This window comes from Talpa europaea (assembly GCF_964194135.1).
Source record: "Talpa europaea genome assembly, chromosome: 4".
NCBI lineage: Eukaryota > Metazoa > Chordata > Mammalia > Eulipotyphla > Talpidae > Talpa > Talpa europaea.
The window spans coordinates 107,434,117-107,460,169 of NC_140070.1; the positions used below are offsets into that span (position 1 = coordinate 107,434,117).

Sequence of the window (26,053 nt, forward strand, 5' to 3'; positions counted from 1 at the left end):
ACCAAGTGGATTTTCAAATAATATTTTGTCACATTATGTAGTCTTATGGGTAGACTGAAGTTATGAAGAAGTTAGGAGAAGATTTCAATGTGTATTTTTGACATATAAGAGTGTTGAAGTGTTTTAAAGGAATTTGGACTGTATAGACCTCTTGTAACTTTTTTGGTTCCTTAGTCAAGCCATTTCAAATTCTTGCTGGAAGTATAAGATAACTTAATCTTATCACTGCTTTCCCCCCTTTTTGTCCCATAAAATGAAAATGAGGTTGTGTATTTTCTTTAACACTGACTATAGTTGACATTCTCTACTGTCAGGAACTGTGCTAAGGTTTTATATATATTTTAAAATTTAATTGTTCATAACATCTGTTTGGGAGAGATTGTTATTACCTGTATTTTATAGATGAAAAACAAAGAACTTGTTTGATGTCACACAGCAAGTAACAGTAAATACGGACTAAAACACAAGTAGTAGCTTATAAAAACTCCATTCTTTTGCCTGTCGACGTAACATTGTTACAGAGACCCAATATACTCAGAACTCACTGAATAAAGGGGTACTTATTCACATTGCAATATCATTTAAGGAGTGAATTTTTAAAGAATAGTTTTCCAGTGTGTGTACTCTTTATGTTCTTTATTCAAAAACCAAGAGTTCCCCCCCCCCCCTTTCTTTTAACATCTCCTGTAATGGGAGTTTTTGCCACCTGGTTTTGCCATCTGTTGAGTTCTAGGGCTTCCTTTGGATTAGTGGGCTATCCCTGACCTAGTCATTGTTCTTCTTTTGTAAAGAATCGCATAGTGTTGTTGCCCATGGTGGAGAAGGCTGTGGAGCTGAAAGAGAAAGTTAGTTGGGGATCACAACCATGGACATTTATTTAAAATATATTTTACCTCATTCATCCTTTTTGTAGAATGTATGCTTTCTCCTCTCAGGTGTTGTCCCTGTAAAACTCCCTCCACCAATTCACCCGTGCAGCATCACCATAGTCCCTTGTGTTCTTCCCTCCCCTGTTTTGATCCCTCTCCCTTCCCCTCCCCTGCAGAATGTCTCTAATTTATAGTTGCCTGTTAATTTGTTTTTAATTTATTGTAATAATTTTTTCTCCTGATTACTTATTTGACAACCATGGACATTTATATAGGACATATGGGCAACTCTTCAGAGTATCTCAATGGTTATTCAATTTATAGTAACTGTTAGGAAAATATCTGTTATATAATATAAAACAAGGAATTTAAATGCTTTAAAATCTGTTGTTTGTAGTATGAGTATCTGATAATTCTTAAGAGGGTAGTTATGACTTCCATCTTCAAGTCATCTTTGTTTGAAGATAGGTATGTCTTATTAGTGATCTTGACTGTCCTATTTTTACATTTTAGATTATATCACCATGTGACTGAGTCCTAGATTATTAATTCCATTTTAAGGATATTGTCAGGTTAGAAGCAGTTGTTGTTGTTGTTGTTTTCCTCCAGATCTCAAAGAGATGGCTAAAATAATTCTTTATTGTACTTTGTTTCTTTCAAATCATTTTCTTATGTGAAGAAAATGTAATGCTCATTTTATACATACTATTTAGTTATTTTAATGGATAATCTTGTAAAAGCACTAGTTTAAAAGTTTATTTCTCTACTGGGGTGTGCAATTATCTGGGTGGAGAGAGTTCTATTTTTGTGCTTCTCATAGAGCTTCATTTAATTCACGGCCAAAAGTGATCACTGTGATTAAAAATGTCTCAGTGTTAATATTTGCTGCTAGATTTTTTTCCTATTCTAGTTTTGTTTTTAGTTAACTATTTCCTGGTTGATCATAAAAAACTGGCATAGGAATAGATAAAAGGATGAAGCTATTATTAATAAAAATAGACTTTTTCTGAATTTTAGGCTTGAGTTTCTTTCTTTTTTTTTTTAATTTTTTTTTTTTTTTATAGAGGCATGCTTTATTTATTTGTTTGCTGGTTTGTTTGTTTGTTTTGTTTATACATGCACTGGGTACAGTCAGAAGCGCGGGAGGGTGAGAGAATTCACCAGAGCCAGAGCGGGGAGCAGAGCAGGCAGAAGGACCGAAGTACACTGCTGAGGGGAGCAGCGGGCGGCAGGAGAGGTCTGCACGCCATGTGGGACCCTCCTCTGGTGGCCGGGGAGCAGCCGGGGATCGAACCGGCGCCGCAGAGACCGCGCGCAGTTTCGCAACCCAGCGCTCAACTGCTGCGCCACCGGGGAGGCCCTTAGGCTTGAGTTTCTTAAGGTCTAGTCATTGAGGACTAAATTCTAAAAATTACTTTCTTGTATATATTTCACATATGAGAAAGAATTTTTTTTTAAATAATAAATTTTATTTTTATATTCCCCCATACAATTGCAAACACCCCATTCTGACCCCAATCCTGTCTCTGGTTCATAGTTTTTTGTTGATTTTGATTTTCACTTGCTTATATTCATTTTCCTGGTCCCTTATTTAAGTTTTCTAGATTCCTGCTATGAGTGAGACCATCCGGTATTTTTCTTTTTCTTTTTGGCTTATTTCGCTGAGCATGATCCCTTCCAGCGCCATCCATGTTGCTGCAAATTGCATGTGTTTATCTTTTTTGAATGCTGAGTAATATTCCATGGTATATATGTACCACATCTTCTTGATCCAGTCATCTATTTTTGGGCATTTGGGTTGTTTCCAAAGCTTAGCTATTGTAAACAGCGCTGCTATAAACATAGGGGTGCAGGTGTTCTTTGGAATTGATGTTTCTGTGTCCTTTGGGTAAAGACCTAGGAGTGGAATTGCTGGATCATATGGAAGCTCTATGTTTAGTAGGTCCAGAAATCTCCACACAGCTCTCCATAGTGGTTGGACCAGTTTGCACTCCCACCAACAGTGCAGAAGAGTTCCTTTTTCTCCACACCCTCGCCAACATTTGTTGTTGCTAGTTTTTTTAATATGTGCCATTCTCACTGGTGTGAGATGGTATCTCATGGTAGTTTTGATTTGCATTTCCCTGATTACAAGTGATGTTGAACATTTTTTTCATATGTCTGTTGGCCATTTGCATTTCCTCTTCAGAGAAGTTTCTTTTTAGCTCTTCTGCCCATTTTTTGATTATTTTCTTTGTTGTTGCTGAGTCTCATCAGCTCTTTGCAGATTTTTGTGATCAGTCCTTTATCATTAGTGTTGGGTGCAAAAATGTTCTCCCAGTTGGTGGGGTTTCTCTTTGTTTTTGTTATTGTCTCTTTTGCTGTGCAGAAGCTCTTTAATTTGATGTAGTCCCAGCTGTTTATCTTTGCCTTCACTATCACTGCTTTGGGTGATGTGTCTGTAAAGATGTCTTTGATGTGCAAATCCCGTAGTGTTTCGCCTATATTTCCTTCTATGTATTTTATGGTTTCAGGTCTTATGTCTAGTTCTTTAATCCATTTTGAGTTGATTTTTGTGTATGGTGTGAGGTAGTGGTCAAGCTTCATTCTTTTGCATGTAGTGACCCAGTTTTATAAGAAAGAATTTTCACTCATGTTCTTATATATTTTTCAATGTTATTATATTTGATATTCACAATAAGGAGACAACAAACTTGATGTAAAGGGGCAAATAGTAGTAAATATTTTATACTTTTGGGCCATATGGTCTCAACTACTCAGCTCTGCTATTAATATAGCATGAAAGCTGCCTAGGCAATATGTAAACAAATGAGCTATTTCCATAAAACTTCATTTATGGGCACTGAAATTTGAATTTAACATATTTTCATACATCATACTTTTAAAAAAATTTTAACCATTTAAACATGTAAAAACCATTTTTAGTTCACTGTTCAGAAGTAGGTTCTGGCTGAGCTTGACTGGAGGCTGTAGTTTGCTGTGAGATTTGCTGACTGATATCTTTTTTCCCCATTTAAAAAAAATTTTATATTTTGCTACTTGTTTTCTCGTGTAACTTAAATTTTAATATTTAAAAGGTTTTATAATTGACTACTGTTAAAGTTTAAGCTATGGAGGGTTAGGATTTAAAATACTGGCTATTTTAACAATCTTGTATATTTATAAAATTTATGCTCAAAAGGGATTTGGAAAGGAATAACAGTGCTCTCCAATATTTGAAAGACTTGTTTTATTTTACTCATTCATTCACTTATTAAATATGTTCTAGATTGATTTACATGCATTAATGAATAGAAATAATAGGTGGCAAAACTCAGTAAGCAGTGGTAAGAGAAAGGAGAAAGTAGTGCATTTATTATGTTGTTAATTATCATTTAAAATAGAGCCCTTTGTAGTCATGTGTTCAAAGATTCTGAAAGTTTATCTTGGAGGTCCTTCAATTCAACATTTCACCTCAGAGTTCCAGAGTTGGAGCAAGTCCAGTCCAAGGGAGCTTCAAACAAGACTCCGAGAGCCCAAGAGTACAGCAGTGCTGGCCCCCTGTAGGGGGCAGGAAGGGGCATAGGGCAGGATTTCTAATCCAGCAGACTGGGTAAAGGAAGAGAGAGTTCTCGAAGTCCTCAGTGGCTTTTGCAGGCTTTTATTGGGATTTATCAGGTACACAGCAGGCAGGGGTGCTGGGGGGCTGGGAGGCTGGCAGGCCAGCCAGCATGTCATCACTCTTTCTGGGTTCTCCGGCATTCTCTGGTGGTCTCTGCTTCTCTGCTCTCATTCTGCTTCTACCCTGTAACGCTGCCCTTAAAAAGCCCAGTCTTAGCCCAGGTGAATCCTATCTACATATGCCCACACCCTATTCCAGGTGCCCGCCATCAGGCATGCATTCAGGACCGCAGGGTTCCGTCATTTATCCTAATTGCGGGAGGGCAGAAAAGCCTGATACTTTTACCATACCCTACACCCACTAAGCTGGTGTCTGAGTTGGCTCCTGCCCTGCTTTATAAACTCTTTTAAGAGTTCCCCCACAGACCAGTCTGATTGGAACATCTACCAGTCAGCTCACAGCTCGCACCTGACTAGTCCATTCCATGATCCAAATCCACAGCCTCTCTCCTGCCTGCAGCTGGAGGTAGCACTGTATTTGAAGCTGTCGGTTTAGGGTCCCATGCCCTGGGGTAACATGGTAGGGGAACCAAAGCTGTCTGCCATCACTGCTGGCCTCTGCCAGCTCCCTGAGCTCCATTGGGGCCTCTGGTGGTGGGTGCTGCCACTTGCATTGTCTGCAAGTAGTGAAGGGTCTCCTGTTGTAATACTATGTATTTGTAACTTGGTTTCCCCCCACTCTCCATGTAGTAGTCTATCATGTGTGTTGTTGCCATGAAGTAAATATAGATCAATTTCATGTAAAGACTTGATGCCACACCTAATGGGATTGATACACCATTAATTTGTTTCCTATTGCTCCACCTTACAGGTTTCTTATTGCAAACAGTTGATATCCTTATACGCACATCCTTATACGCACATCTTTGTTTTCTTTTGTGATTTAAGTCTTAACAGTTGAGTAGCAGTAGGCAGATGAAGGAAGTGAGGATTAATTTGAAGGCAAAGTGTTTTTTAGGCTAAGAGAACAATATATTCTGAAAAACAGCTGAAGAAAATGACAAACTTTTGGTTAGAGGAGAAGCATTTCTGTTTCTACACTGTGGAAGTTTAGCACCTCCTGTTTTGTTTTTTTAAATCAGATTTTTATTGATTTGCCATATGCTTACACCTATTTCCTTTAACTGAATGCTAGCATATTTCATTTTATGTAATAGACATTGCTTTACTGAATGTTTCATAGTTACGTAATTTTCTTATTCTGGAGATCAGAAACGTTTTTCAATAGATGTTACCAGATGGAGAAGTGGAATCATGAACTGATAAAAATGATTATTTAGAGGTCATTTAGGGTTAAGTGAGTCGTTCTGTGTGTTTACTAATTATGTATCAAATAGGTATAAAGTAGATGAATGCATTTTGTTATACATTACTCTTTAATGTAAAGTCTTATTATACTTTAAAAGTTTTGTTACTGTCTTATTCTAGACAGAGTTCCGATTTTGTAAGATTTCAAGTGCTAATTAATTAGCATTGTAATTTTAGCATTTCCCTTTGACAGTGAGAGTAACTGCTGATTTCTTACAATTACATTGGAAACAAAGTGGTGCATTAAACAAGGGTTTACTTCTGAGTTATTTCTAAATGTAAAAGCTTTTCTTTTTGGTTGCTAAGGATGCTTTTCTGTTTAGTTCCATGTGCTTTGTTAAACAGAAATCTGAATCCTTGTGAGGCTCAACTTTTGAAATTTCTTACTCCTTAATAAAAGACACATGTTAAATAGTTCATTAATTTGACTGCTCTGAAAGCTTTGAGTATATCAGCTTAATATATGCTCTAACTACCTTAAACAATAATTGTTTTACCTGTTGTATTACATGGTTGTATGAAGTATGAAATGTTCATACTTTATCCTAAGGTAATCATTACTTTATATGAAATGTAATTTTTAAAGCATTCATATCTTTTATTTATTTTTCAAGACGTATTAAAGTATATACATTTAAATGCACAAAATAATTTTATTGAAATTTTTTTTAGGGCTGCTTTGGAAGAAGTAGAAGGAGATGTGGCAGAATTGGAACTAAAGCTTGATAAGGTAAATTTAACTTTTAAAACATTAATTCTCATTTTTCATATATAATGGTTTATGTTACTTTTTTTGTTATCTCTATAAGGGTATATATTATTATTGTTCCAGTCTTACACATGAGGAAACATTAAGTAGCTTGTTGAAAAGCTATGCCAGAGCAAGAGTTTGAATCTATTAAATCTCAGTATAAATCCTTTTTGTTGTTAAAAGTTTGTTTCTTTGTCCAGAAAAAATACTGTGTCTTACTGGACATGTAATAGATTTCATACAGAACTTCACTGTTCTTGTTTATAAATTAGGGTGTGGCCGTATTCAAGAACAAATAAAATTTAAAATACTCATCTTGTTTTTTTAACCTAATGCCTAATATATATTTAAATATTTTAACCTAAATGCTTAATATATGTTTAATAATTGATATTAAGTGGTCATAATTTATGGAAGGGTAAATGTACATTGATTCCTGTTTTCTATATTAATTATTGATAATTTTTTTGTCTCTATCCAAGAATCATTGTCTGCTCTATAATAAGCAGAAACACAGGAATAAGACATAGCTTCCGATCTCAAGTAACCATTTCTCTTAACATGTCTTAAAATTTTCTCAATTTCAGATGCAGCTATTTGAAATTCTATTTCTGAAAATTTTACATTTATTTATATTTACATCCTCCTTATAAAATATAATTGTAAATAGTATTACTATGCTAAGTAAGTAGTGCTTCTCAAACCTTACCTTGCATTGGAATTACCTGGGGATCTGATCTTGTGAAAATTTAGATCCTGATTCAGTAAGTCTGGGGTATCTGAGATTCTTTTTGTCTTTTTTGTCAGATTCCACTTGATTCCAATGTTAGTGTTTCATGGGCCACACTTTGAGTAGAAAGTATAGAAAATGTATTAATTAGGCTGAAGATTTTCAAATGGTTTGAAATCATGAAGTATATGTACATAATATAAGCTGTATGTAAACTATATAGTTACATTTATATTAGTTACATGTGTAAAGCAAATAAAAATTTTAGAAAATGTTATTACTACATTATTTTTGTATAGTACTCTATAGTTTTCAAAGCAGTATATATATATATTTTTAATACAGTACCTTTTTAAAAGTTTTGTCACAATCCTGTGAGGTAGGTAGGAAGAGTGGTGTTATCTCCATTTCATAGCTGAGGATACCAATTCTCAGAAAATGAATGGGATTTGCTTCAAATGATGGAATAAGAATTGATAAAAAACAGGGTTAGAACCCATATGTTTGATCTTAATTCAGTGTTCTTCTTGGGAACCAATGTACTTTTGGATCCATGGTGGGAGAGCACATGCCACTTGGAAATTTCTCAGGAAGCACCCACAAGCTTCCAGGCAAGTGGTTTTAAAAATTAATATTATAATTTTTGGCAAGTATATTATTTTCAAGAGTATTATTTTTAAATATTTTATTTTCTATATAAAATTATATTATTATTCTCCCTTGTGGTATTACATCTATTTTTAAGCACTTTTTGAAACAGTTTTTAAACCCTTGAACTAGGCAACAGATGGTGTGGCTTTGATTTTCTGGTAGATTTATAAGAATATATGTGTAGGATAAGGAAATATGTCAGGCTTTTTCTGCCCTCCCACCATCAGAATAGATGATGGATCCTTGCGGTCCTGAATGCATGCCTGATGGCAGGCACCTGGAATAGGGTGTGGGCATAGGTAGATGGGATTCACCTGGGCTAAGACAGGGCTTTTAAGGGCGGTATCACGGGGACGCCAGCAGAAGCATAGAGAAGCAAGAGAAGCAGAAGCCGAGAGAGAGAACGCCGGAGAGCCCAGATAGAGTGAAGACTTGCTGGGGGCTGGGAGGCCTGCCAGCCTCCCGGCCCCCCAGTACCCCTGCCTGCTGTGTACCTGGTAAACCTCAATAAAAGCCTGCAAAAAGCCACTGATGGCTCTGACTCCTCCTTTACCCGGTCTGCTGGATCATAGAAAACCTGCACCATGGCCATTCCTGCAGTATGGAAGGACAAAGTTTTCTAAAGAATCAGTAGTAAAATAAGGATATTTATTTTCTTTGGCTAGATCTGTATCTAAATCATAAAACACCTTGAATGTGGGAAGACCTCAAAATTTGAAGTATTTAGACAGATGGACTCTACTAATGCCCCATAATAGAATTCAAAGTAGTATTTTTTTTTTTTTTTATACAGTACCTTTTTAAAAGTTTTGTAACAATCCTGCGAGGTAGGTAGGAAGAGTCTTTCAGTCTATCCATTTCTGATAGAATTATGGGGCATTAGCTTAGAGAAGAGAGCCTATGAGGAGCAAGAAATGGTTATTATTGAAGGTGGTGGCACTGCAGGACTAGTAGAGCCGGAGGAGTTGTCTAAGACTAGTTTGTGATTTCGTAACTTTGTTCAGGGTCTGCTAAATCATGCCAGCAACAAGTTAAACCCGCTTGATGACTTGGCTTGTATTTATTTTGCTTATAATACATGCCACTAGTAGTTACATTCTTTCTGGTATCCAGTATTCCGACTTAATACTTTATCAATGGCATTTCTTTATGATAAAATATTGTTTATTCTGTCATTGGCAGCATCATAGTCTCCATCTAGATAGAATTTCTGAATCTGTTGCATCTTTGACTTGAGTGCTTATTCCCTATTTGTTAAGCAAATGCTCTTTAAAATAGCTCCAATACTATCAGACTTAGGTTCTTTTTCTTGTATTGCATTGTTTCTTGCCTGTACTTCCATAAATTGTTATAAAATTACTGTAATTTTTGGTTTGTAGTATAGCCTTTTAGTAAAGAGTACACAATTGAGAGTAAGGCTGACTGCATTTAAATCTGGTTTTACTGCTTCCTAAGCGTGTATGGCCTTGGGCAAGTACCTCGACTTTCCTATGCCTCAGTTTCTGCATCTCCAAAATGTGGAAAATGAGTATCTACCTTATATGGTTATTAGAGTAGGCTGTGTTAACACATTTCAGTGCTTAAGTTCTAAAGTAATGTTAATAATGATATGTCTGCAACGGACTTTTAGCTCCTTGAAAATAGAGACTGTCTTTAAAGAGGAAAAAAACCACCCTCGGGCCTCCCCTGGTGGCGTAGCGGTTGAAAGCTGGGCTGCAAAGCTGCCCGCAGCCTCTACAGCGCCGGTTCGATCCCTGGCTGCTGGCGAGGGTCCCACATGGCGCGTAGACCTCTCCTGCCGCCCGCTGCTCCCCTCAGCAGTGTATTTCGTCAGTCTGCCTGTTCTGTTCCCTGCTCTGGCTCTGGTGAATTCTCTCACCCTCCCGCTCTTCTGACTGTACCCAGTGCTTGTATAAATAAATAAATAAATCTTTAAAAAAAAAAAAAAAACCACCCTCATTTGTTGTGTGCTTACTGTGTACCAGATCCTGTGTTTTACTTACATTATCTCCAATCTTCATAGCAATATTGCAGAATTGGTATTATACCCAGTTTGCACATGAATAAATGAAAGAGAGAATGTTTCTCAAGGACAGTCAACAAGTACTTTGTAGCCCATTCTTCTGGCAGAATGCCTTAAACTGTTGAATGAATTGGAGCTACTACCTTGATAAATTTTGACTAATTTGACATTTATTTACTCTTAGTCTTAGGTAAAAATCTTCCCTCTCTGTAGACTTATGTTAATCAGTTATCAGTGTCATCTGTCACTGATAATTAGTCATCAAGGTCATCTAATAAGGATTTTTACAAGTAACACAGTATCCATTACCAAGCCAGTCCTTTCTTCTGGATAGCTGCAGTCTAAATGTGGTTTAGTTTTATGACACTTTCATTTTCTGACTTGTGGGGTAGTAACCTCTATTCTCACTCTGATATGCGTTTTCATAGCCAAAATTCTATGCCTCACCACTGAAAGTTTAATCTCTGAAATCTGGAATGTTGGTATCTTACTTTCCGACTTAAGTCTCTAATCCTTCCAGTTTTCGTCTTCACTCCTACAGCTTCTATTCTTCAAGTGTATCTAGAGCTAGTCTTTCAGTCTATCCATTTCTGATATTTCAAATCCCTTTTTAATTCATTTGCCTCTCAGTGTATTTTTCTTTTTGGTAATTTATATTTATTCATTCATTTTAAGATTTATTTATGCATATAAGAACTGGGGTGTAAGCTAGAGGAGCGGGAGATGAGAGGATTCACCAGAGAGAGTGGGGAGCAGAGCAGGCAGATCGACTGAAATACACTGCTGAGGGGAGCAGCGGGCGAGGTAGGAGAGGTCTGCTGTGCCATGTGGGTTGCTCCTTGGCTGGCTGGGGATCGAACTTGTGCTGCAGTGGCTGCTACCAGGGAGGCCTCCATTTTGGTAATTTTTAAATTGATATAAAATTTACCTAACAATTTTATTTTACCCACTCTCAATTTTACCCACTCTCAATTCAGTGGTTTTGTTTTATTCATAGGATTCTCCAGCTCTCACCTCTCTTTAATTCCAGAACATTTCCATTATGACAAAAGAACCATGGTACCTGTTAGTAGTCTTTCTTTTCCCCTGCATCTTCTGGTAACCATTAGTTTACTTTCTGTTTCTGTGGATTTGCTTATTCTGGATATTTTATATAAATGGAGTCATGCAATATTTGGTCTTCAGCTACTTTCACTTAGCGTAATATTATTAAGATTCATCCATGTTGTAAGATGTTCTAGTATTTCCTTTTAATGGATGAATAATATGTCATTTAATGGCCATACCAAATTTTATTTGTCCATTTATTGATTGAAGGATGTTCTGCTTTGGCTATTACGAATAATACTGCTATGAATCTTTTCACTCTTAATTTAATTATGTCATTTTTTTCTTTTCTGGAGACCTTAATTTCATTTCTGTGACAGTTCTATAGAACTCTCATTATGTAAGTCTGGCCATCTATATATTTTTTGCCCTATATCTGGGCTATAAAACCTTACAGAAATTACATAACTAGTTGATGAAACTGATTGGCGGGGCTAGAGCTGTTCATTCCTGTACTTCTTGATACAAAGCACGTTTTCCAAGACTTAATGAGGTAATCTTGTTATTTTTAGGAGGCCTTGTACTTCACTGTTTTGTCAAGACTGACCGCTTTGTTCTTCATTAGATGACCATGGCTCTTTATTTCTAGCTTTTAATTAGAAACAGCAGAATCTGCTCCTATCTTCTTTTGTTTTTTCCTTCCTTTAAGTGATAAACTATCCCTTTTCCTGTGTAATTCTAAACTCTCATTCCTCAGTACTTTGCTTCCCCCCCCCTCGAGTCACTGAGATCTTTTTATTTTGCACACAAAACCTATGGAGGTCTTGCTTATGGATACCTTGGTGATTTCAATATGAAAACATATGGCTCCAGACACTTGATGGGAAGTGAAATGAGAACAATTTGGGCTAATCATGTTATTACAGAGCTAGGTTTCCAGCAGGAGTCAGGTGGTCAAACTTGGCTTCTGCAGCAGCTCCGAGGAAGCTGTGAGAACATCGCATGGGTAGGAGAGATCAGCAAATGACCAGAGATCCTGACAGGGTGGACTGGAGACCTTAAGCTGCCAGTATATCAGGAGCAGAGGTCTGAGTAAACACTAGTGCGTGGAGGACTAGGGTCTTACACGCCCAAAGCTTACTGGCTAGAGGGTTTCTGAAGTTTCTGCTGGCAAACAGCCTTGCTGTCCAGTTCTTCAATTCTGAGGATCTGGTTGTACATAATACAAGTGCATGGATCAGCAAGGTGCACCAGTCTTGATCTGCCTCACCACTAGGTGAGTGATGAAAGTGTCCTCAGTCTCTCTGGAATGATAAAACACCATTGCACTGGACCAGCTTGCATGCCTGCAGAGACTTGGTCATGGAACCATTCTGGTTCACTGCAGGACTGGACAGTTGCAGGACTTCTCAGAATTTACAGCTAAGATGTCTGAACCCAGAACCCTGTGATTTTAACCATAATGTTATAGTGCCAATTACCTTTTTCTGCTTTTATTGAAGCTTTGATTATTTTTGAATTTTTAATTTGTTGAATAAGTAATAGCCACTTACAAAATTCAAAAGTACAAAAATGTATATGCAGTGAAGAATTAGCCATCTTCTAATTTCTTTCCTAGAGGAGAGCACTGAACTAGTTTCTTGGGTGACTTTCTAGGGAGTTTTTAAGTATTTAAAGGATTATATCTGTTTGTATTCTTCTCTCCCGATTTCAACAAAAGTATTAACTTTTGTTCTTCATTTTGCTTTTTTAAAAAAAATTATATCTTGCATGTTGCTTCTGTTTAATGATGAGCTGCCTCATTCATTGTATGTTTATATCCATCAGATGTGGGCCTCCCCGGTGGCGCAGCGGTTGAGCGCTGGGTTGCGAAGCTGCCCGCGGCCTCTGCGGCGCCGGTTCGATCCCCGGCTGCTCCCCGGCCACCGGAGGAGGGTCCCACATGGCGCGCAGACCTCTCCTGCCGCCCGCTGCTCCCCTCAGCAGTGTCCTTCGGTCCTTCTGCCTGCTCTGCTCCCTGCTCTGGCTCTGGTGAATTCTCTCACCCTCCCGCGCTTCTGACTGTACCCAGTGCATGTATAAACAAAACAAACAAACAAACAAATAAATAAAACATGCCTCTATTAAAAAAAAAAATATCCATCAGATGCTTACTGATGGGTATTTAGATTGCTGCCAGTGTTTTACTGCTGGGTCAAGAATGGCCTCTCATGTGTAGTGTGGCTTATATACAAATAAATTTGTATGGTACATTTTTGAAAGTGAAATTGCTAGGTTAGAGGGTATGTTTAAAATTTTGATAGCTCTTGCTAAATGCCCTTTCATAGAAATTGTACCAATTTACACTCCCACCAACAATGTGTGATAGTGTCTGTACCCTCTCTAAAATAGCATATCATCAAACTTTTTGGTCTTTCCTGTTCTGTAAAAAAAAAATTTGCATTTCTTTTAGCACTGATACTGAATTATTTTCCACGGGCATATAAAGTGTATCTGAATTTCCTCTTTTGGCAATTTCCTGTACATTTGTGTTAGCCATTTTTTTTTTTCTAGTGACTGGTTAGCTTTTCAGCGATGATTTGTTCTTATCTCAGGGAAATTAGTCACTTGTGATTTGTTGTTGTTTTGAAAATTTTGAATTTTTCAATTTCTTCTATAGTTTTTGAGTTTTGCATTTTTTCCAGAAAGCTTTTTCCTACTTTGAGATTAGAAGAAATATTATCTCATGTTTTCTTATTTAATTTTTGGTGTTCAGATCTTCATTCCATCTGGAATTTATTTGAGGGTTTGGAAACTTTCTTTTTTCCCTTTGAGATGGCCCTTCTTTCCACATATCCCCCACTGAAATGTTACTGTCAATAAGTAGTGGGTATTTGCATCTGTTTCTTGATTCTGTTCTATTTCCTGGTTCTTTCATATCTATTATCAGATTTTTAATTATTGTACCTATATATATTAATAACATACAGGGCTACTGTTTCCATTTCATTATTCTTTTTCAGTTTTTTCCCCTCTTCTTGCATGTTGGTTATACTACATGGATTTTAGAATTACTTTTTCTAGTTTTTATTTTTTTGATCTTTTTCTAGATCTTATTTTTTTGTAACTAGAGAACTGTTTAAAGATTAGTCTCTGCCAGCATTTCTCATAGTGGGTTTTGTAAAGCATTGTTTTTTATGAGAATACTCCTTCTAAAGTGAATTCTATAATCACATATTTCTGAGAAATGTTGCATATTATACATTTTCCTTAGAATTCATAATATACACTAATATATTAAAAGCTTTTAAAAGTTTAGCAATAAAGAAATCTGTTTAACTTTTTAAACCCAGAGTTCCCCAGATTTATTAGATCACAGAATTCTTGTTTTGGTACAGAATATTCCTATAGCATATTCTGTAGAATATATTTTGGGAACCACTAATGTATCAGTATGTCTTCATCTATAGTTCATAACTCACTATGATATGGCTGCAGAATCCTAGTCAGTTTCGCTTAAAACTAATCTTGCAGGGATGCTGATGACTTCACCAAACTTAATTTTTTTTTTTTAAACTTCACCTTTATGAATTCTCAGTCTAGTCATCAAATATCTGGTGATTCTTCGTTCTTTCTTGACTTTAGTGAAATTATTCTCTTGCGTTTCTCATTAATCTCCTTGGCAGGACACTCACTCTACAGGTTTTGCCCTCTGCTTTTTGTCCAGGATATAACTTTATAGCATTGACACTTTATTTGCTGAAGAGCCTGTGCTGTCTGGGCAGTCTAGTGACCGCCCAAATTACTATTTTATATCAGATGTAACTCTCAACAAGCAGTACTAAGGCTGGATTTCAGACCCAACTTTTCCTCTTGGTAGGACACAGTCTGCATAACTATACATGGATTCTTGCTTGTAATTCTTGAATTGTTTCCCCTCTCCCTACATACTGCCTTAATCCAGGGTCTTGTGGTTTTTAGTCTAATCTCTTTATCTTTATTTTTTTCTATGTCCTTGTTTTTTTTACTTTTTTCTCCATTTAGGTCATCATTCTAAAATGGAACTCTGATTAACTCACCCAATTAATGTCTCTAATTGTTTCCTATTTGCTTGCATATAAAGTGTGAAAATTTTAGCATTGCACATATGCTTTTTCTGATTTGATCCTTGTATACATTTTCAGCATCAAGCTTTGAATGCTCCACATTTTCACACTGCACTAAACTACTCAGGACTTACAGTTTGCTATGCCCTCTAAGGTTCTGGGGATTAGTGTGCTAAGTGTGTACTCTTCTTAGCATAATATTTTAGGGTATATTTATTTCAGATGGACTGAAGATATAAACATAATAAATTGAATTAGAAAACAAAGAAAGAGGGGGTAATTTTTTTATAATCTAAAAGTGAGAAAAAACTTACTGAGAAAGGTGCTAACTCAGAAGTTCTTATCTGACTGATTAATTCCTTCGATTCTTCAGGGCTTTTCTCAGAATGCTTCACATCCCAACCATGGATTAAATGGCCTTCACTCACTCTCTTATGCATGGTTTTGTTATTCATAACAGTTGTGTTTGTGCTTTGTAGAAATATATCTGCTTTGTAATATTTGACTAGTCACTCAAGATTTTGTCTGTTTAAAGAAAATATTATGTATCTAAATGAAAGAAAAGAAAGGAAGGAAGAAAGAAGTGAACAAGAAAGTTGAAAGAAAAGTTCAGCCCTAAGATTAAGTGCAATGTCTAGAACAATAGGCTTTGGAGATATATGGGTAATTAATCAATTCAGATATTCCTTTTTAGACTGATATAAAATACTACAAACCAACCGCGTATACCAGTTTACTCCAACATACCACATTTTTTAAAAAAGTTAAAATACCTTTTATCATACTGCTTTTTCTGCCTAAAATTCCTTTTCTTCCTTTTAGGAGGTGCTGAATAAAGTTTTATGAAGTCAATTTATGGGTTTGAATTTGACTCAATTAAATTATTTTTTGTTGTTATCAGACACCCTCTAGGTCCTGAAAGGTTAACTTTTTGGGTACCTTATAAACTAAAGGAAAAAAACAATTTTTAATTAGTCTATTTTGGGTTTATTGTTGAACCCTAATTTATCTTAATAAGGGTAACTCCTGGTTACTGCTAATAATTGTTCAATAATTGTAAAATTATTTTCAACTTGTAATTTTTTTCTTTTCCAGCTTGTGAAGCTTTGTATTGCGATGATTGATACAGGAAAAGCTTTTTGTGTTGCAAATAAGCAGTTCATGAATGGGATTCGAGACCTGGCACAGTATTCTAGTAAAGATGCTGTAGTTGAGGTTAGTATTATTAAAATTACAGTTAAAATGATACATTTATTTACATTTATGTGAAATTTACATAAATTTTATTTATTTAAAGATAAAATGATAAATAAAAATTGTATGCAGTGATGCTATTTTGTATAATCCTCTTTTCTAGGATAGTTAGAAATTGATGGTTGATTTACATTGTCAGTGTAAGTTTAATTGCTGCTCATGGAGCTGAAGTATCTCCCAGGGGCTCTGACCAGGGAGAGCAGGATCATGCTCTAGTAGCAGTTTACGGAGGTAACTGGAGAGGGCATTAACCTAAGAATTAGCATCTAACTGTATGTATGGGGGCCTTCAGGTTCAAGTCTTGGTAAGCTAGCTAGCTATGGTGGGTTAGCTTAGGCTTCTTGGTATACTGTGTGGTATTATGATCTTCCTTTCATGAAGAATAACTGTTGGAACGAGTGTGGTTTAATGATTATTTGATCCATAGATACCTAAGTGGACACAGAGTTGATAACACTTAATTTTACCTTTAGGTTTATAATGCCAATTTTATTTATTAGCTTAATAGTATTAATAGGGTAGCACTTTTTTAAAAAAACTATTCTAGGGTTTCAATTAGTATTTGTAGTCTTAAATTCTCTTTTAGAGCATGTCCATGGGTTAGTGGGGATTGCCTTTGGAAATAAATGTTATTGTTTACACTCTAACTTGGTCTTTATGCAGAAATGGTAAAGTAACATATTTGTGGTTGATTTTAACAACTCTTAAAATGACTTTGTTTTCTTTTGGTTTCTTTTTCATAGACAAGTTTGACTAAGTTTTCTGACAGTCTTCAAGAAATGATAAATTTTCACACAGTAAGTATCAGTAAGTAGGTGTTACTATCACCATGTCAATATTTTAGTATTTTTCTTGAGTGGCAGTATTTTATAAAATTTTTTTAATTTGGAATTTAATCACTTTTGATTTGTCAACAGCTTTTTCATTCGGTGGCTATAAAGTGTGTGTGTGAAAGAAGTATATAAATTTTTTTCCCATTCTGTAGTGAATGTAACATTTTTTTTTGTTTAATTTGTGCCCTTGTATGTTTTTAAGCAGTTATTACAGTAATAAAGAAGTATAAGTCATCATTCTAAATTTAGCTTGCAAGAATAAAGAAGAGTCCTCCTAAACTTACCTGTTTCTTTTAAGATTGTTGCAAATATATTTGCCTTTGCTAATTAATTGCAAATATCAAAGAGTCCTTTACTTTGAGCTATTTACCCGTGTTTTTAAGATTTGAGAGCATTTATCCTTCAAGAATGGGGAATACATACTACTTTTGAAATGGCAGGAAATTCCTTTATAAATTTTGTGAAAGTTTACTCAAAGTATATAAGCTTATAAACTAGATATACTTTTATATCTTTTAAAAAAGTTTAACTGTCATAGAATTTTCCAGTGCTTCAAAACTTGTCAGTAGCTGTCTATAACAAGAGTATTAACACTTTTTTATAAAATCTGCTAATTTTTGGTTCTTAGTTAATTTTATTTTTTATAAAATTCTTTTGTGAGCATATTAAGGATGAAGTTAGTTGGTAATATTTATTTTAATTAAAGTTCAAATTATAACTATCAAAATTAGTATGTACAAGTATTTGTTTCAGTTCCTGCTTTCAGTTCTTTGGGGTATATATCTAGATATGAATTGTTGAGTCATGTGGGAATTTTGATGAGTCTTTGAGAAACTAGCAAACTTTTCCATAGGAGCTGTATCATTTTATATTCCTAACAGTTTTCCATATTCTGTCAACACATGCTAATTTTCATTTTTTTAAATTAATCTGGTAAGTGTGAAGTGGTATCTCATGTGGTTTTGATTTGCATTTCTCTATGCAATTCACCATCTTTACATGAGCCTTTATCAGCCACTTGTCTATTTTCTTCTATTGTCTATTGTTGTTTATTCAAGTTCTTTGCCCATTAAGTTTTTTTTATTGAATTCATTATACATCATGGATATTAAATCCTTATTAGATAGGATGTATAATGGTTTCTTCCATGCTAATAATGTCCTTTGGTGCCCAAAAGTTTTAATTTTGATGTATTCTAGTTTTTTTTTCTATTACTCTTGCTTCTTTGAGGATTATATCTAAGAATTCATTGCCAATTCCAGATCACGAAGATTAACACTTTTTTCCTTCTGAAGATTTTATAGTTTCATTAAAACAAAAACCAATTTAGTAAAGTAGCAAGTTTATAAAGTCAACACACAAAAATAAATAGACGTTCTTCTATAAGCAGACAATAAGTCTGAAGAGGAAGAAATAAAGAAAAACATCCCATTTACAACTCTACCAAAAAAATTTTAAATATCTGGAAATAAAAGTAACCAAGGAGTTGAAAAGCTATACAAAGAAAATCACAAAACATTGTTAAAAGAAATAGAAGAGGAGCAAAGAAATGATATAAGAGCAAGGAAAGCGAAAGCTGCATACTTTTCATGATATAGCCTCAGAAGCACACACGATCACTTCCTCCATGTTACTGTTTGTCAGAAGTAAAGTCACAGTGACCAGTACATTCTCTATGGGAGAGGCAGATTGCCTTTTGAGGGAAGAATGCCATCTTTGTGGACAGATTTTAAAGTCTCCATAGTGAACACTTGAGATACTTCTGGGTTTTAGCTTTTAAGAATAAAATTGCTTATAAAAATATATGTAAAAATCTTTATAGACATACATTTTTATTTTTTTGTGTGTACATAGCTAATAGTAGAATAGCTAATTTGTGAGATAGGATTATATTTTACATTTTCTAAAACTGTAATGCAGACTGCAAAACATTGCTAAAAGAAATAAGGAAGATTTGTTTCCTTCTATTAATATTTATAATATCAGTGTTAGTGTTTTATAAAATTTTTTTTAAAGATTTATTTATGCATACAAGAACCGGGGTACAGGCCAGGGGTGTGGGGGTTGAGAGGATTCACCAGAGACAGAGCGGGGAACAGAACAGGCAGACTGACTGAAATACACTGCTGAGGGGACCAGTGGGCAAGTCAGGAGAGTTCTGCTGCTCCATGTGAGTAGCTCCCTGGCTGGGATTCGAACTCGAGCTGCAAAGGCAGCAGACAGCTTCATAGGTTGTGTCTTACCCCCTTGCTTCACCAGGGAGGCCCTATATATTAAAGTTTTGAATAATTATGATTTCTCTAAAGAAATTAAACCTGGTGAAAATTGGGAATTGCTTTCCATAGTTGTTTGTGTCACTTTATACCTGTGGTTTGTGAGAGTTGTTACTCTATATGATTTGTCAGCAACTTGTTGTGATCATTCTTTCAAATTTACTGTGGTATGAATTTGCATATTTCTTAATAAAATGACTCTCTGCATCATCTTTTCATGCATTTATTTGCAATCCATGTATCTTCTTTAGTGAAATGTCAGATCTTTTGTCCAGGTGAAAAAATTGTTTATCTTATTTAGTTTTAAAAGTTCTTTCTATATTCCAGGTGTATGTCTTTTGTCAGATAAATATTTTGCAGCTATTTTCTCTCAGTCTTTGGTTTGTTCTTCATTTTTGTAGCAGTATCTTTTGAAGGGCAGTACTTCCAAATTTTGATGAAATTAATTTATTGATTTTGTTTTCCTTTTTTTTTAAATTTTATTTTTATATTCCCCATACAATTGCAACCCCCTTATTTTAACCCCAATCCCTCTTTTCCCCGCCCCCCCACCCCCCATAGTGTGTCTTTGGTTCATAGTTGTTTGTTGATTGATTTTTTTTTTTCTTTAGTAGTTTTCTGTTTGTGTTCTGTTAAGAAATGTTTGCCTTACCCAAGTTCACTAAGATTATATTCTATGTTTAGTTTAGGTCTGTGGTCCAGTATAAGTTAAGATAAATTATCTTTTCCCTATTGATATCTTTTATTAAAAAAATTGACCATATGTGTGTATCATTTCTGGACTCTGTTCATTTTATTTGATCCCTTTTGTCTGTATTCTAATATCACAACAGCCATGATTATTGTAGCTTTCATAATAAGTCTTGAAATCAGGTAGGACAGGTATTTCAACTTTGGTCCTGTTGTTTCATAATTGGTTTGGCTATTGTTTGCATTTCCATTTCTACTAAAAACCTCACTAAAATTAGGAGAGCAGTTCCAATGAATATTTAGATCAATTTGGTAAGAGTATCTTACTAATATTGAGTCATCTACTCTGAGAACATAGTATATCTCTCCATTTATGTAAGTTTCTTTAATTTCTCTTGGCAATGTTATGTGATCTTCACTATATAAGTCTTGTGTATCTTTTGTCAGATTTATTCCAAGCATTTCCTATTTTTTTGGATGCTATTGTAAGTAATATTTTTTAAAAAGTTCAAATTATAACTGGTCATGCTAGTTTAAAGAATACTTATTTTTATGTATTAGGTTGGTTTCTGCAACCTTGCTAAATTCACTTATTAGTTCTAATAGATTTTTCTGCAGATTTCATAGTATTTTCTATATAGTCAATCCAATAGTCTATAAGGATAAAGACAGTTTTATATTCTTCTTTTCTAATATGTATGCTTTTTGTTCCATTTTTCTTTCTTGGCTCTAATGCTCAGATATTTAGTACTATGTTGAATAGAAGTGATGAGAATTTGCATCTTTGCCTTGTTCCTAATCCTAGGGTAAAAGTAATCCTTCATCATTAAATATGAAGTCAGTTTTGCATAATGTGCCCTTTATGGAATTGAGAAAGTTCCCTTCTATTTCTCATTCCTGAGAATTTTTATCAGAAATTAATGTTGAATTTTGTCATGATTTTTTCCATCTATTAAGATGGTTGTATAATTTTTTCCTGCTGTTAACATGGTAAATTATTGATTTTTTTGGATGTTAAAGCAATCATGTATTTCTGGGATAAATCCTAATTTGTCAAGCTGCATTGTCCTTTATTGTTACATATCATGAAGAATTTTTGCATCTCCCTTCATGAGGGATGTTGGTTTGTAGTTTTCCTTACCATATCTGGTAAGGATTTCTCATAAGAATTTTTCAGAGAATAGATTTTCTTGGTAAGAGTTTGGGTAGAATTAGTATTCTTTCTTCAAATGTTTAATAGAATTCCAAGCCACTGAGGACATCTTTGTAGAGTTTCATTTTATTGGGAGTTTCCATCCATCCATCCACACATCCATCTATCTCTCTATCTGTTTGTTTATTTATTTGGGGTAATAACTTTTCCTGGTACTCTTTACCACTAAATAAATTTACAATGAATATTCTTAAAATCACCTGCTAGCTATATTTGTGCTATCTCATATCTCTCCATTACTTTACCCTTCCTTACATTGCACCAACCCACCTGTTACTGATGCATTTCAAAATAATTTATAGACCATAGTATATTTCACTTAAGCACATTGTCACGCATAATTTATGAGTTTAGTATTTTTTATGATTTTATTTCTTGAGGTAAAATCTAAATATAGTTAAATTAAGTATTTCTTAAGTACACATTCAGTGGATCAGTGACAAATGTACACACATGTATAACCCAGATCCCTTTCAAGATGACAGTCATTGCCATTACCCAGAAAGTGCTCCGTATCTCTTCTCAGACTGTCCCAACCCATACCCCCACGGCAAGTACTGTTCTGCTTTTTTTTTCCATAACTCGTTTTGCTTGTTCTATAATGTTATGTAAGTGGTATCATATAATATTTGTGTGTGTGTGTCTTCTGCCACTCAGCATATTTTTCTACCTGGTGTAGGAACAATGTAAATACAGGTCAGTTGCACTGAAACACTCCTGTTAATTGTAAAACAAAGGGCTTGTGAACATGGTGGGGTGCAGAGTGCTGTGGTCTAAGCCAGCAACAGTCAGTGCTCTGGGCAGGACCATGCAGTCCAGACTCCAGTGAGGAGGGGCAAGAAGGACCAGTTACAGCAGAGTCTGTGGTGGAGCATGAGTTTGTTGGCTTCTGAACTCACGTGCCTGCTTGATGAAGATGATCAGATGATAAGTAGAGGAATTGTGAGAGGTCACTAGGCTAATGCCATGAAGCTCAGGCTCAGTTTTCTTAGCCAGCTGCTTTCCTAACTCCACTCCCCGTTGGTCAGAGCTGTCACAGGGTATCATCTTGGTGCCTTGGTAGATGAACTGGTAGAAGGCATGCTGGCCATTTGTCCCTGGCTCCTGCTGCACAGTGATACCCACTTGGTGATAGACTTCCCATTGGATCCATGTCACCCTGCTGGAAGTAGGCAGCTTCGTGATACACGTACTGGTCTTAGGGCAACATGGCTTACATCTCACACACGAAATAGTTAGTGTGCCAGACATCTACCAGAGCCAGCAGGATGGGGGCATTCTTCTCCAAGGGCTTCACACGGAAATGATTGTCCATCCAATTAACACCCAAGAACAGTTGGTTGAAGTTGTTGACCCCTCATACAGGGCAGTGGAAAGTCTGATGGCTGTCCATAGTGAGTAGTGCCCTCCTACCCAATTCTAGAACTTGGACCTTGTTTTGTGGGTCAGTTTCAAACTTTTTCACTACAGTAGTGCAAACTCTTTTACTTCAGTTGTGTTGGTAGACAGGGCAACAAAGTGCTTCGAAACCTCAGAAGGTTCTTCAACCAACAGAAGAAAGCACTTGTTTGGCTGCCTCTGTGTTTGTGATAGTCTCTTGGGTGGTTAAGATCCTAGAAGTGTTGATGAATAGGGAGGTTTCAGGACTCAGTTTCAGGACTCAGCCAGGGTTTTGGCAGTATGTGGCTGGCCCATTGATGTTGGAGACTTCCTGAAGAGTATAGCTTGAGGGCTTCTGTTACCACGAAGGGTCCCAGGTCAGAGGTGTTGATGATATCCTTGATAACCTTGCCTGAGTACGCCTTCCAGTCAGCACTCTGGCTGTGCTGGCAGAAAGGCCAACTTCTCCAAGACGATATTAACTTCTGGCATTGCATCCTTGCCATCCACCAAAATGGGTGTGTTTGACCGGATCCACAGGGCCACGTGCAGCACTGCTCGGTCTTCAGTGACGTAAATCTCCCCACTGAACATATGATCCCTGGCCGCCTCCACATCCCTGGACTCGGCCAGTTCACCAGCATCTGCATTACATTCTCCATCACAAAGTTCCTGGAGGAATCCAACAGAATACGCCCATGGTTGGTGTTGAGGGTCAGGCTGAAATGGTTGAAACGTTCCTTGTCCCCTTCAAAAAGGTAGTGTAAGTTGAGTTTTTTTTTTAAAGATTTATTTATTTATTTATAGAAGCACTGGGTACAGTCAGAAGCGCGGGAGGGTGAGAGAATTCACCAGAGCCAGAGTGGGGAGCAGAATAGGCAGACCGATGAAGTACACTGCTGAGGGGAGCAGCGGGTGCTGGCAGAAGAGGTCTGTACGCCATGTGGGACCCTCGCTGGCGGCTGGGGATCGAACTGGCGCTGCAGAGGCTGTGGGCAGCTTCGCAGCCCCAGCGCTCAACCGCTGCGCCACTGGGGAGGCCCAGTTGAGTTTTGAGCTGTTCGTGTGGTGCCATTCCTGCAACTTCTGGAACTGCTGATCTTGGGTGAGCATAGCCATGGCAAGACTGGTTTGGTACATGGACCAGGATGTGAGCTGAAGAAGAAAAGGGGGAGTATGGCATGCAGCAAGCCAAACAGAGTTGTTGAATTGATTTGTATTGTTAATTGTTTATCAGTGGTTCTCTCCTTTCATTATTTGTAGTGTAACTTAATTTCATTGAGATCAGCAAATATCTTCTATAAGATACCATACTCTTTATTTTATCCCTTATTACATGATTAGTGTTCATCATGTTAGTACTCCTTAAAAGAATCTGTATTTTATTTTTGTTGACTTAATGTTTCTATGTCTGTACTTTCAATGAGCCCCTGTCATGCTATTCGTTTCTCCTTAATTCTTTTGAAAATCTGCTGGTTCATGTCTATACTGTTACTCATATCTTAACTTATTTTAAAATTTACATATAACAAAATTGATTCCTTGTGAATTCCAATTTTATGAGTTTTGACAGATACCTGAAGTTGGGTCTCTGCACTGTGGTCAAGAGGCATGATAGTTCCATTAACCTTAAAAATAGGCTCATGCCTACCCCATTCTTAGTCTTTTCTTCAGTACCCAACCACTGAAAATCACTAATTTGTTCTTCATCCCTACGGTTTTTTTTTTTTTTTTTTGCCTTACTAAATGTTATGTCAGTGGAATCATAGAGCTTGTAGCCTTTTGAATGACTTATTTTACTTAGTAAAATATATTGAGATTAGTTTCTGTTGTTACATGTATTACTTTTCATTGCTGAATAATATTTCTATGGTGTTCCATTGTTTCTCTAAGGATATTTGGATTGATTCCAGTTTTTGGTAATTAGAATGAAACTGCTGTAAACATTTACAAACAGGTTTTGGAGTGAAACTAAGTTTTCATTCCTCTTGGGAAAATATCTGGGGGTGGGAATGTAGGTTTTATGTATGTATAGCTTTAATTTTTTGTGTTGTGGAGGATTTTAATTGTAGATTCTATTTCTTTAATTCTGTCTAGGTTATCAGTTTCTTCTTGAGTAAGGATTTGTTATTTTTGTCTTTCAAAGAATTTACCCATCTCATTTGTTGGATTTATAGGAATAAAATTATTTTCTAACTCCCCTTACTATACTTTATCTTATGTATAGAATTTGTGATATTTAAAATTTGTGTGTGTGTGTGTGTGTTTCTGATTGCTTTGCCTGGAAGTTTATCAATTGTTCAGATTCTCTTGAACTAGATTTTGGTTTCATTGAGTTTTGATATTTTCTGCTTTCTATTTAGTTGACTTCTATTATGATCTTTGTAATTTTTTTCACCTCTGCTTACTTTGGGTTTATACTTTGTGTTCAATATAAAAAGCTCCTCTTGTAACAATTTGACAGATTTTAAAATCTGTACTAAACCTATATTGTGTGTGTGTACATGTGTTTTTGTGTTATTTAGGAGAGAACATAAGATTATACTAAAAGCAAGGTTTCAGAGAATGAAATTGGCACTCTTTTTAATTAGTAGAATGACAGGAGGGTTTATTTTTCACTTTGAGTATTGATTTTTCTGCCTTTTTATCTGACATCTGTTTCATACTCTGAATAAAGGAAATCTGTAAATGAAAGTTCTTTGAATTTCCATTGGAACCCTGTGAAATCACACAGAAAGCTATCAAGAGTTAAATAGGTGGCTTCATTTAAGTGGGGCAAATTATTATTGTAAGGAATAAAATGTTTTTCCTGTCTCTAATCTTAGCAGTCTTTTAACCTAAAAGAGTATGTAATGTTTACTTGAATTCAAGGTGTAAAATATTTAAATCCCGAGGTCTTCTCAAATGTCTAGCCTCTATCCAAGTTATAAAGAATTTCTGCAGTTACTTTCACTTGGGTTGTTCTGATATATTGCAATAAGTACATGGAGCAGAATTTTTTTTTTAGGTTGTTTCCCAGAGCTTGAATTAAAATGAAGGTATTGAGTCACTTTACTGTTTGAGCATTTTATTTAAACATTAAAGTAATTTGTTTTCCTTCATAAATGGAAGTGATTTTTTTTTTTTAGATGAAATTGGCTTGAAAATCAGTTTTAATTTCCTATTTATTTTTAAAAATATATTTTGTATGTATGTATGTATGTATATAGCTGGGGTGTAGGAGAGAGGTGCGGGGGTTGGGGGGAAAAGATTCACCAGAGACAGAGTAGGGAGCAGAATAAGTGAA

At 35.8% G+C, this 26,053-nt stretch overlaps 1 protein-coding gene across 1 annotated transcript in view; it reads left to right on the top strand.

The window, feature by feature from the left end:
• The window catches only part of ACAP2 (ArfGAP with coiled-coil, ankyrin repeat and PH domains 2), a gene marked incomplete at its 5' end in the record, with an annotated part of 111,826 nt that overhangs the window by 38,330 nt on the left and 47,443 nt on the right, over positions 1-26,053 (top strand). Inside the window, 3 exons of the mRNA XM_084231659.1 lie at positions 6,510-6,567; positions 16,220-16,339; positions 17,122-17,175. Coding sequence (XP_084087785.1) covers positions 6,510-6,567; positions 16,220-16,339; positions 17,122-17,175 — 232 coding nt within the window. The remainder of the gene's footprint in view (positions 1-6,509; positions 6,568-16,219; positions 16,340-17,121; positions 17,176-26,053) is intronic.